This window comes from Talpa europaea (assembly GCF_964194135.1).
Source record: "Talpa europaea genome assembly, chromosome: 1".
Classification (NCBI taxonomy): Eukaryota; Metazoa; Chordata; class Mammalia; order Eulipotyphla; family Talpidae; genus Talpa; species Talpa europaea.
Window position 1 is genome coordinate 337509 of NC_140073.1, and position 10600 is coordinate 348108.

The 10600-nt window shown below is 75.2% G+C and overlaps 3 protein-coding genes across 3 annotated transcripts; 2 read left to right on the forward strand and 1 right to left on the reverse strand.

Moving 5' to 3' along the window:
• Nucleotides 1-1477: 1477 nt before the first annotated feature.
• Nucleotides 1478-4332, forward strand: CRACR2B (calcium release activated channel regulator 2B). Its single transcript, XM_084246811.1, has 9 exons — nucleotides 1478-1739; nucleotides 1823-1934; nucleotides 2202-2382; nucleotides 2674-2820; nucleotides 2898-2988; nucleotides 3070-3162; nucleotides 3352-3518; nucleotides 3705-3776; nucleotides 3947-4332. Exons 1-9 carry the CDS (start codon nucleotides 1578-1580, stop codon nucleotides 4131-4133), a joined length of 1212 nt encoding a protein of 403 aa, XP_084102937.1. The 5' UTR covers nucleotides 1478-1577; the 3' UTR covers nucleotides 4134-4332.
• Nucleotides 4333-6673: 2341 nt separating this feature from the next.
• Nucleotides 6674-8597, forward strand: CD151 (CD151 molecule (Raph blood group); the record flags this gene model as incomplete). Its single annotated transcript, XM_084244588.1, has 7 exons — nucleotides 6674-6757; nucleotides 6827-7018; nucleotides 7247-7321; nucleotides 7508-7612; nucleotides 7687-7845; nucleotides 7924-8010; nucleotides 8103-8597. The coding sequence occupies 7 exons, from the start codon at nucleotides 6674-6676 to the stop codon at nucleotides 8160-8162; spliced, it is 762 nt and encodes a 253-aa protein (XP_084100714.1). The 3' UTR covers nucleotides 8163-8597.
• Nucleotides 8598-9190: 593 nt separating this feature from the next.
• On the reverse strand, nucleotides 9191-10095 carry POLR2L (RNA polymerase II, I and III subunit L). Its single transcript, XM_084239091.1, has 2 exons — nucleotides 9970-10095; nucleotides 9191-9437 (listed from the first exon to the last, which is right to left on the reverse strand). The coding sequence occupies exons 1-2, from the start codon at nucleotides 10062-10064 to the stop codon at nucleotides 9329-9331; spliced, it is 204 nt and encodes a 67-aa protein (XP_084095217.1). The 5' UTR covers nucleotides 10065-10095; the 3' UTR covers nucleotides 9191-9328.
• Between the last annotated feature and the right edge of the window lie 505 nt (nucleotides 10096-10600).

Below are 10600 nucleotides of genomic sequence, written 5' to 3' on the forward strand. Positions count from 1 at the left end.
GCTGCTCTTCTAGAATGCGTTGCACCCAGGTTCAGCGCCACCTGCCCCTCCTGGCAAGGGGAAGGGCGTGGGGTGCAGCCCCCAGCCAACAATAACGGCAGGTAGTGGGACCCGAGGACCGGGAGAGCCGGCTGGGCAGGTCCCCGCGCTGGTGCCAGGGGCCGCCCCCTCTGGTCTCAAGGTCCCGGCCTCTAGGCCCAGCCCCCAGCCTGCTCTAGCTCCACCAGGTCCCAGGCTCCGGCGCAGGCCTCCGCCCGGCTGCTCCTCCAGGTGGGTTCTGGGGAGGGTCCAGGCCGCGCTGCCCACGGCAGAGAAGAGCATGGGACCCCGAAGGTCACCCCCAGTGCCTCCTCCCAGCCCTCCCCACGGGAGCCCCAGCTGGGCTGTGCCCCAGCAGGAGGGTTGGGGGCACCCCGAGGGCGCACACCATCCATCTTCTCTGTCGCGCGTGTTTCTTCTTTAAAAACGGGAAAAGCGAAGTGGGGCGGCGCAGGGAGGCGAGCCAGGCCCCCCGCGGCAGCTCCCGCCCGGGAGCGGCCCCTCCCGCCTTTTCCTGCGCTCTCGGGGCGCCGGCCGAGCGCCGGGGTCGGGGTCGGGGCGCGCGGGGCGTGGTGCGCGCCGGGCCGCCCCCGAGGCGGGGACGCGGCGGGGCGGGCGGCGGCCGCGGGGTCGCGGAGCCGGGCCTGGGGCCGGTGGCGTTTCCGGCAGGAGCGGGCGGCGGGCGGCGGGCGCGGGGCAGGTGCGGCGGCGCCGCGGGCAGGTAGGAGCCGCGCGCCCGCCGCCGTGGCCCGCCGCGCCCCGCGCTCGCCGGCCCGGGCGCTGGCGGCCAGGGTCGCGGCCACGCCGGGCTCGCCGCGGGGCGGGCGGACGGGGCGGCCCTCCCGGCTCGGCTCCGGCGCCTCTTCCGGCTGGAAGGACCTCTGGCCCCGGGCGGGGCTCTGCTCCTGGGGCGCTGCCCTCGCCGCCGCAGGCCTGCCCCGCGGGACTGCGCCCCCGCCGGGAAGCGGCGCGGGGAGAACCGGGGGGCGCCGCAGGCAGGACCCGCTCGCGAGGGCGGCGCCCGGACGACAGGGTCTCCGATCAGCGGGGGTGGCCGAGCGTCCGGCCGCGGGGCTGCTGGGCCAGCCCGGGGGTTCCCGATAAGGCCATGCGGGGCCCGGGCGCCCCCAGCCGCGCACCTGCAGGGGCCTGGGGCTGCGTGGGAAGAGCTGCCCACCGGGCCCGCCGGCCACCGGCCAGGAGGGGCAGAGCCCGGGCTCCGGCTGCACTTGGCTGTGCCTGGCGGAGGCCGGGGGAGTCGGCCCGGGACCCAACTGCAGGACGCGCGCCCCGCGGTGCCCGCAGCTGCCCCGACGGCCCAGCCCCGGCTCCCCCGGCACTGGCTCGCTCCCGGCCACCAGCCCAGCCCACGCCGCCCATGGGACACCCCGGCCTGTCTCGCGGCCTCCCCTGGCACCCCGTCTGGCCGCTCCCCCTCCCGCCCGCGGGGAGGGCCCCCGCATCCGCAGCCTCCTCGCCCCTCCCCACCTTCCCTTCTCCTTGGCTTCGCAGCGCCTGACGGCGGAGCCCCCTCCCGCATGGCCAGCCCCGGGAGGCCGGGGGCCGCGGGGGCCCAGGAGGACGGGGAGGATGCTGGGGGCTGCGGGCGCAGCGGGGCCTCGGTGCTGGAGCGGGCGCAGGAGCTGTTCCTGCTGTGCGACAAGGAGGCCAAGGGCTTCCTCACCCGGCTGGACCTGCAGGTGAGCCCCGCTCCCTCCCCTGCCCCGGCCGGCCCCCCCCCCCCCAGCCCCAGCCCTGAGCTCGGCTGTGCTTGTGCGGCCAGGGCCTCCAGAGCGACCTGCCCCTCACGCCGGAGCAGCTGGGGGCCGTGTTCGAGAGCCTGGACCAGGCCGGCGCCGGCTTCCTCACGGCGCGGGAGTTCCGCCTCGGCCTGGGTGAGCCCCGGCCCGGCCCGCGTGGGCCTCGGCCTCCCGCCCCTGGAGCCAGGGCGAGGCGCAGGCAGAGCAGGCCCGCGGGGAGCCCCCGGCCCGGCCAGGTGGCCGCGCCAGGCCTGCCTGCGTCGGAGCCCGGAGCCCGCCTCCCGCGGCCGGCCTGGAGCTGGACCCGCGCAGGAAAAACAGGAAACCGGCTCAGACAAAGGGCAGGACAGGGCCAGGGCCGCGCCGGGCGCTGACCCACGCGCTCTCTCCTCCCGTGCGCAGGGAGGTGCGTGGGAGCGGAGCGGGCCCCGGGCCCGCCACCCGCCTGGGCGCCAGAGGAAACCTTTGAGTCGGGCTGGCCGGCGCCGGGCCCCGGGGGCGCCCCGGAGGAGGAGGAGGACGAGGAGGAGGCGCGGCCGCGCGCGGCGCTGGAGCGGCTGGGGGTGGCGCGCGCGCTGGCGGAGTGAGTCCTGCCCCGGCTGGCGCGGCCCGACCTCCCCGGCGCCGGCCGAGATTTCCCGCAGAATTTGCATCGCGGCCGCGGGGAGGTGGCGCGGCGGGCGCGGGGCCGGGTGCGCGCTCCTGCCCACGGGGGCGCGACACCCTCTGCGGGCACGCACCCCGCCGCGGGGGCGCCCTCGGGGCTGCTGTGGGCGGCGCGTCCAGGCCGGCGGGGGCGGGGGGGGTGGCCCTCCGGGGGGCGGGGAGCCGCACCCCCTCGGCTGCGCGGCTGCAGCCCTGCCCACCTCCTCAGACAGCGGGCGGTGCGGACGCTCTGGACCCGGCTGCAGCGCGAGCGGCCCGAGATGCTGGGCTCCTTCGAGGACGTCCTGATGCGCGCGTCCGCCTGCCTGGAGGAGGCGGCTCGAGAGCGGGACCGCCTGGAGCAGGCGCTGCGGCGGTGAGGCCGGGGCCGGCGGAGGAGCTGGGGCCGGGGCGCCGCGGGGGGCTCTGACCGGCCTCTGCCCCTCTGCGAAGGCGGGAGAGCGAGCACGAGAGGGAGGTGCGGAGTCTGTGCGAGGAGATGGAGCAGCAGCTTCGCGACCAGCGCCAGCGCCTGCAGACCCAGGTGGGCGCCCCGCCCCGCCCCGCCATCTCCGATGCGGGCCGCCCAGGGCGAGGCGTCTCAGGTGCCCGCCCTGCACCCCAGGACCTCCCGCGGGAGGAGCAGAGGGGCCTGCTGGAGCTGGAGCTGCACCAGCGGGAGCAGGAGCTGGAAGGTGCGGGCGCGCGGCAGCGGGAGGTAAGCGGCGCCCGACAGCAGAGAGGGGCAGGCCGGCGTCGCCCCCACGGTCACCCAGCGCTGGGCAGAACCTTGCGGTCCCCTGGGCCTCCCTGTTTGAAGTCCAGATGTTGTTGGGAGTCCGGAGCAAACGCAGCCTCCCGGGGAAGTGGGGGGCCCTCTCGAGCCTCGACCTCCCCACCTCTCCAGCTGGAGCGGCAGCTGCAGGCCCAGGTCACCGAGCAGCTGGAGGCGCGGGCGCAGAACGCCCAGCTGTGGCTGGCCAACGAGGCGCTGCGCACGCAGCTGGAGGGGGCGCAGGAGCAGCTCCGCCAACTGGAGGGCGACGCGCAGGGCCGCCGGGAGCAGGCCCAGAGGTGCGGGGCGGGCCTGGAAGGCGGAGGGTAGGGTGTGCCGCCGGCTGGGGTCGCTGGGTGTTCAGGCTGGGGCGCTGCCATCCAGATCTGCGCACCAGTGCCGCCCCCTAGGTCTGTGGGCCGCAGGGTCCTCCAGAGGGTTGGGGTGCTTCTGCAGAGCCCCCCGCACCGTCCCCCTGCCCGCAGAGACGTGGTCGCTGTCTCCAGGAACATGCAGAAAGAGAAGCTCAGCCTCCTGCGGCAACTGGAGCTACTCAGGTGAGGCCCTGCTCCCCACGTCAAGGAAGTCCTTCCTCGTGTCTGCCCGCCACCCTTCATGCTGCGGCTCGGCCGGACGCCTGTCTTCTGGTCTGAGTGAACCCAGTGCCCGCGTGCCTCACCCAAGGACGCTGCCCCTGGGGGTCCTGAGAGCCCTCTCCCCTCCCTAGGGAGCTGAACACGCGGCTGCGAGACGAGAGGGACACCTGTGAGGCCAGGTGGTCAGGCAGCGGCCACAGGAAGGCTCTGACCACAGCGCCACTGCCAGGCCCCCCCCGCTGCTGTTGCTGCTGCTGCTGCTGCAACTGGGCTTGCCCCCCAAGACGGGGCTCTGGCCACTTTCCCAGCGCCCACTGACCAGCTCCACGGGACACACTGGAGAAGCTGCTCCGTGAAGGCAGCTCCTCACTGGCCTGCGGGGCCTCTGCTCAGGAGGCTCCCATCCTGCAGCCACAAAGGAACTGAGCTGGGGGGTCAGGGGCACATGCACCCCACCAGCACCCCACACGTCCCCATCCCATCAAACCCACACCATCCAGCAGGAAACGCCCTCCAAATAAAGCCCCCCAGATGCCCTGCACCCTCCTCGCCCCTGTGTGTGCCACGGCATTTGTGTGTCACTTGGCGAGGTGTCCATGGCGCGTGTGTGGCACCGGCCATATCCCTGTGGTGGGCTGCGCACTCCCGCCATGCCCCAGTCCTCAGGCACTCTCGGGACGAGGGGAACGAGGCCCACTGCCTCACCAGTGGACACGCTGGCCAAGCCCTCACAAGCCAGTCCTCGCGGGCCAGCTCTGCCAGGCAGGACCTCAGTGGGGCCTCCTGGGGCCGCCTCCCAAGCCTCGGTAGCTGCCAGGCCCAAATCCTGAGCAGGGAACGCGGAGTGGGCTCCGGAATGTCTGTGGGGACCGGAGCGTGCGACCGGGTGGACCTGGCAGCAGGGCCCCTGGCGTCCTCACTCCCCCTCTGCCCCACGGGGCCCAGATGCTGCCCTTCCTGCCGGGCTCCCCAGGCTCTATGCCCTCCAGACTGGAGCACCTCTTCAAGGACAGGGCACCCGCTTCCGCAAAGCACGCAGGGCGGCCTCTCCCCCGCCGCTGACCACACTGCCAAGCCTGCTGCCCCCAGGCATCCGTCGGGGCCTCCCGGTGGCCCTACATGTGGGGGAGATTAAGGCCCATGAGCCCGCGCAGCAGGACTGGATCTCCGACAGGGTTCGGGGCCTCTCTGGGGTCTCCCCAGCACCCCAGTCCAGTTCCTGAGGGGATGGGTCCCGGCTGGGCTGGGCGCCCCGGGCGGCGGCGGCTCTCCTGGCCGCTGCAGTCTCTGGTCGCCCCCAGCGCCGCTGCCATCCCGCCCGCGCGTCCCGGGGGGGGGCACCTGCCCAGGCCTGGCCTGCCCTCGCGGGGCCTGGCGGGGCCCGGGGCGGGGCCGGGGGCGGGGCGGGCCCCGGGGGCACCGGGGGGCGGGGCGCCGGGGCGGGGCGGGGCCCGGGGGCGCCGGGGCGGGGTGCCGGGGCGGGGCGGGGCGCCAGGCGCGCCCGCCGGCCCCCGCCGCGCACTGCCCGCCCCCGCAGCCGCGGCCGCCCGAGCTCCGAGTCCGACCCGACGCGTGGCGGGTGAGTGCGCGCCTGGCCGGGCCCCGAGCGCGCGGGCCCCGGGGCGCGGCCGGTCCCTCGCCGGCGCTGGGGGGGCGCGGGCGGCCGCGGGGCGGGGGCGCGGGCGGGGGCGCGGGCCGCCCGGGCCGCTCATTGTCCCGCCGCCGGCCCCGCCCTGCGCCCGCCCTGCGCCGGGGCTCGTGGGCGGGCCGGGCGGGGGGCGGCGGCGCTGGCCCCGCGCGCGCCGGCCCGGCCCCCCTCCCCCCCCCGGCCGGCGGAGCGGGGTCCGGGTCCCCCTGGGGGCGCGCGGCTGGGGTGGGGCAGCGCAGGCCGGGCCGCGGCAGCTATTTCGGGCGCCCTGTCCGGTCACATCCGCCGGGCACTCCCGGGAAGGGGGCCGGGCCAGGGCGGCCGCGGGCCGCTCCCCTGTCCAGGACCGGCCTCCAGCGGCCGGGACCGCAGCCTGGCCCGGCGGGGCGGGGCGGGGCGGGGCGGGGCGGGCCCTGGAAGGGCCGGCTGGGCCCGGGACGGAGGGCTCAGAAATGTCCCCCGTCCTGCCCCACCCTGGTGCGGACCAATATACCCGGCCAGGCCTGCTCGCAGTGGACCCTGCCTGCCGAGGCGGGGTGGCAGGGCCCGGGGCAGACGTGCGGCCGCGCCTGCTCCTGGCGGAGCTCCGGGCCGAGCTTCCGACTCCCGCCCCACGCAGGCGCAGGTCCTGCCAGCCAGGTGAGGGCGGCGGGGACGCCCAGCCCGGCCCCGCCCCGGAGGCGCTGGTGTCCAGCCGCCCGGGCAGGCGGGGTGTCCCTGGGGGCCTGCAGCTGCCCGGTTGGGGCAAGAGCCCACGAGGGGGGCGGTGGGGTGGTCTCCCCCCGCGCCGGAGGGTCCGCCCTGGATGAGTCCAGGGGCCGCCTAAGGCCACGGACTGTGGCAGGCCACCCAGTGACGTCCCCTCCAGAGCGGCCGGGGAAAATCGTGGGGGGTGGGTGGGGCCACATGAGCTCACCCGAGGTGCCTGCCGGTGCTCCCCCCCACCTCGGCTGCCAGGGCGGGTGAGTCAGCTGGTGAGGACTTGGGGTCCAGGAAGCCGGCCTCTGCCCATCCGGCGCTGCCCTTATCCTGGCTCTGCCACAAGCTTGCGCCCTGGCCGTGGCCTTGGGCAGCCCCACCACCCCGCAGAGCCCCGCCTCCAGGGACACACCCATGCCCGCCCGCAGGCGCCGGCCTGGACGTGGGTCCCTGCCTGTCCCCACTGGCATCTGCAGTGAGCGGCCTGCCCCCGACAGCCGGCCACCCCAGGATGGGCGAGTTCAGTGAGAAGAGTGGGACCTGCGGCACCGTCTGCCTCAAGTACCTGCTCTTCACCTTCAACTGCTGCTTCTGGGTGAGCCACAGGAGGCTGGGGTGGCCCCCCAGCCCTGGGCCAGGGGTGGTGACTGATGCGTACCCACAGCTGGCCGGCCTGGCCGTCATGGCAGTGGGCATCTGGACGCTGGCCCTGAAGAGCGACTACATCAGCCTGCTGGCCTCGGGCACCTACCTGGCCACGGCCTACCTACTGGTGGTGGCGGGCATTGTCGTCATGGTGACCGGGGTCCTGGGCTGCTGCGCCACCTTCAAGGAGCGGCGGAACCTGCTGCGGCTGGTCAGTAGGGCATGGCCCCTTGGGGCAGGGGGACCTGGGTGGGGGCTCCCCACCAGGCTGCCGGGGCTAAGGCCCTGAGGGGGCAACAAGGGAGTGACCGCACCTCCCAGCTGGGCCAGCCACTGGCGGGGGCAGCTGCTGAGGGCCCGTGGAGGGCCGCGCCTGGACACTGGGAGTCTTTGCCAGGTGGGGTGTCTACCCCCGCCTCACTGGGTCGTCCCCCCCCAGTACTTCATCCTGCTGCTGCTCATCTTCCTGCTGGAGATCATTGCTGGCGTCCTGGCCTATGTGTACTACCAGCAGGTGAGCGCCGGTGTGGGGAGGGGGTGCCGATGCAGGCTGTGTCTCCCGGGGCTCCGTGGGCCGTGCTGTGGCTCCTCCCTGCCCAAGCCCCCTGCCCCAGGCTGGCATCCGACCCTCCCTCTTCCCGCCCCGCGAGCCCCCCACTCCCCGCCCCGCAAGGAGGGTCTGAGCCTCTGCATCCCCCAGCTGAATGCTGAGCTCAAGGACAACCTGAAGGACACCATGACCAAGCGCTACCACCTGCGGGGCCACGAGGGTGTGACCAGCGCTGTGGACAAGCTGCAACAGGAGGTAGGGCCGTGTGGGCCGGACGGGGCTGGGGTCCCCAGTGCTGCAGGGCGCTCAGCTGGCTGTGCTTCCTGCAGTTCCGCTGCTGCGGCAGCAACAACTCCCAGGACTGGCGGGAGAGCGAGTGGGTCCGCTCGGGCGAGGCCGGCGGCCGGGTGGTCCCTGACAGCTGCTGCAAGACGGTGGTGCCGCACTGTGGGCAGCGGGACCACGCCTCCAACATCTACAAGGTGGAGGTAGGTAGGCTGGGTGGGGGTGGGGGGGGCAGCCAGGCCCCCGGCCACCACCGGCTCAATCCCCGTGCCTCCCATCAGGGCGGCTGCATCACCAAGCTGGAGACATTCATCCAGGAGCACCTGAGGATCATCGGGGCCGTGGGCCTGGGCATCGCCTGCGTGCAGGTGGGGGTGGCGCTTGCGCTTGGCATTGCCTGCGTGTTAGGGGGGTGGGGTGGGCCATGGGCGCACCCCCTCATGCCCCGGCCTGCACGCAGGTCTTCGGCATGATCTTCACCTGCTGCCTGTACAAGAGCCTGAAGCTTGAACACTACTGAACTCCGCCCCCCTGCTGCCACCGGCCCTGCACGCCCCTCCTGCCTGAGGAGCCCCAGCCTGTGCCTGCCCCCCACTGTGTGCTGTGTGCCACCACCCCATCTGGGGCCCCACCCCAGGGGAGCGTCAAGTGCCTTCTACTGAGTACCCAGGCTGTAGCCTGGGCCCACCCCAGCTGTCCCTCCAGCAGGGAGAGAGTTCTGATGCCCCCCCCCCCCACCGCTGCATCTTGAAGACACGGGAACTTGGGTGACTTCTACGTGGCAGTGGGGGGGCCTGGGAAGTTCAGGGGTGCTGGGCAGCAGCAAGGAGTCATGGTCCTGCCCAACCCTTCCCTCCTCCAGCTGCTGGCTGCAGGCGGGCTGGGGTTTTGTCCAGTGCTGTCTCACCCGTGCCCACAAGGCCCCGCCCTGCTCAATAAACACTCGTGAACAGCCGCAGACTCGCCCCATCAGCCACTGGGCCTGGGTCTTCCGTCCGGGTGGGGGACAGGCCCACCCACCAGTGCCTGAGGTGTGGGCAGGGCGGCCAGGCTGTGAGCTCAGGGCCCACGGGCTCAAGGGAGAGGAGGGAGGCCAGTGGGAGGGTCAGCCGAGCAAGGCCTTGAGGCAGAAAGAACCTTGAGTGTGCCGAGTGGAGAGGGGTGGCCAGGGTCCCTGGGGAAGGGAGTCAGCCCTCTGGAGTGAGGGGTGAGGCAGGGTGGGTGCTGTTGATGAGGTGCCCGTGACTGTGGAGTCTGGGCTGGCTGTACAGGTGGGTGCGCCTGCCCACTCAGAATAGGCAGAACCAGGAAGGTTCTGGCTGTGGGGGGTGGGGAACACCCTAAGAATGCCATTCAGGGCCCTGGAAACCTGGTTCTTTGCATCCTGCCAGAGGACCTGCGCCGGCCGCAGAAGGGCTCCACCAGGGTGGGGGGAGGGTACCACAGCCCTGCTGGGGCCCTGACCCAGGTGCCCTTGGCTTGGAGAGCAGGGCCCACGGGAAATTCCCTCCAGGCGGCCGCGGAGGCGCAAGCAGGCAAGTCAGGCTCTTGTGGGTGTGCTAGGCCTTTACTGGAAGGTTCCCTCCTCAGTGGGAGGTGGTGCCCACGGGGCTGCAGGAGGCCCCATGGCTCAGACACCGGGTCCGCGGGATGGGCTCCGGGCTGGACGGGGAGGGCGGTCAGCGATCACTTCTCCAGGGGTGCATAGTTGAGCAGCTTCTCAATCAGGTCCACGTGGGCCAGCAGCATGCGGCGGCAGCAGTAACGCTTCAGGCCCAGGGCGTCCAGGGCGTCCCTGCAGGCCAGGAGAGAGCAGTGGTCACCAGGGCACTCGCAGGCTCCAGCCCCACTCCCCCTGCTGCTGGCTCCCCGCAAGGAGTGGACCGACACCCCCACCTCCCGGCTCAGGACTGGGCGGGGCCCCGGGGTGGGGCCGGGCGCGCACATGTGGCCACGCTGAGCCAGAATCCCGGGGTCCGGCCGCGGGGCCTCCCCTCCCGGCCCCCGCCCCGGCTACGCCGCCGGCAGCCCAGCGCCCTCCGCCCGAGCCCGCCTGGGTCCGCAGAGCGCGGGGGCCCCGCAGCCCCCCCGGGCCGCGCAGGCGGCGAGCGGCTCTGCCCGGGGAGAAGCGCCGTCCCGAGGGCGCCGCCCCCACCCGCCGAGGCCGCGCAGGCCCCGGCAGACCCGCGCCGCGCGCCGCCAGAGGAGGGGGGGCCGGGCCCGCCGCGGCGCCCCGGGGCGGCCCCGGTCCAGGCCCGGCCGCCGCCGCCCGCGGAGCCGGCCCGCTCGGGCGCAGCGCTCGGGGCGCCGCAGGGCCCGCGGCTCACCCCTCGGTGTACTCGGCCTGCAGCAGCCCCAGGTAGGCCTCCCACTTGTTGCCGACGATCTTGCCGCAGGTGAAGCAGCGCACGGGGATGATCATGGCGGCGCCGCGCCCGCCCCGTCCCCGTCCCCGTCCCCGTCCCCGTCCCCGCCCCGCCGCTCGGCCCCGCGCGCCCCGCCCCGCCCCGCCCCGCCCCGCCCCGGGCGCGCCCACGCCGCGGGGGTCGCGGCGCCCGCCCGCCCCGCCCCGCCCGCCCCCAAACCCCCGCCCCGCCCGCCCCCCAGCCCCCGCCCCCCAGCCCCCGCCCCCGCCGCCGCGGGCCCCTCCGAGCGCCGCGGGCCCCGGGGCGCGGCGGGAGTCGGAGGCGCCCCCCGCCCCCGCTTGGTACAGTCCGCGCTACGGCGTCCGCGCGGGGCCACGGGGCTCGGCGGCGGCGCTTCGCGTTTCTCGTGCCCGCCCGGCTGACAGCCGCGGGGCCCGGAGCCGCGTCGCCCCGGGGCGGTGTGGCGGGCGCGTCCCCGCCGCCCTCCTGCCCCGCCGGAAGGGGCCGGCCGGCCTGGGCCCCCGCGGGCCCCCGCGCGCTCGCCCGCGCCGCAACCCGACCGGCCCGGCCGCTCCCCGGCGCCGCCCCTCCC

What these genes read in the sequence shown, in the direction of transcription:
- CRACR2B (XM_084246811.1), top strand. Translation starts at nt 1,578, where the DNA reads ATGGCCAGCCCCGGGAGGCCGGGGGCCGCGGGGGCCCAGGAGGACGGG. An exon ending in TCACCCGGCTGGACCTGCAG is followed by an intron (nt 1,740 to 1,822) that starts GTGAGCCCCGCT and finishes TTGTGCGGCCAG; the next exon opens with GGCCTCCAGAGCGACCTGCC. An exon ending in GCCAGCGCCTGCAGACCCAG is followed by an intron (nt 2,989 to 3,069) that starts GTGGGCGCCCCG and finishes CCTGCACCCCAG; the next exon opens with GACCTCCCGCGGGAGGAGCA.
- POLR2L (XM_084239091.1), bottom strand. Translation starts at nt 10,064, where the DNA reads ATGATCATCCCCGTGCGCTGCTTCACCTGCGGCAAGATCGTCGGCAAC. An exon ending in CAGGCCGAGTACACCGAGGG is followed by an intron (nt 9,438 to 9,969) that starts GTGAGCCGCGGG and finishes CCTGGCCTGCAG; the next exon opens with GGACGCCCTGGACGCCCTGG.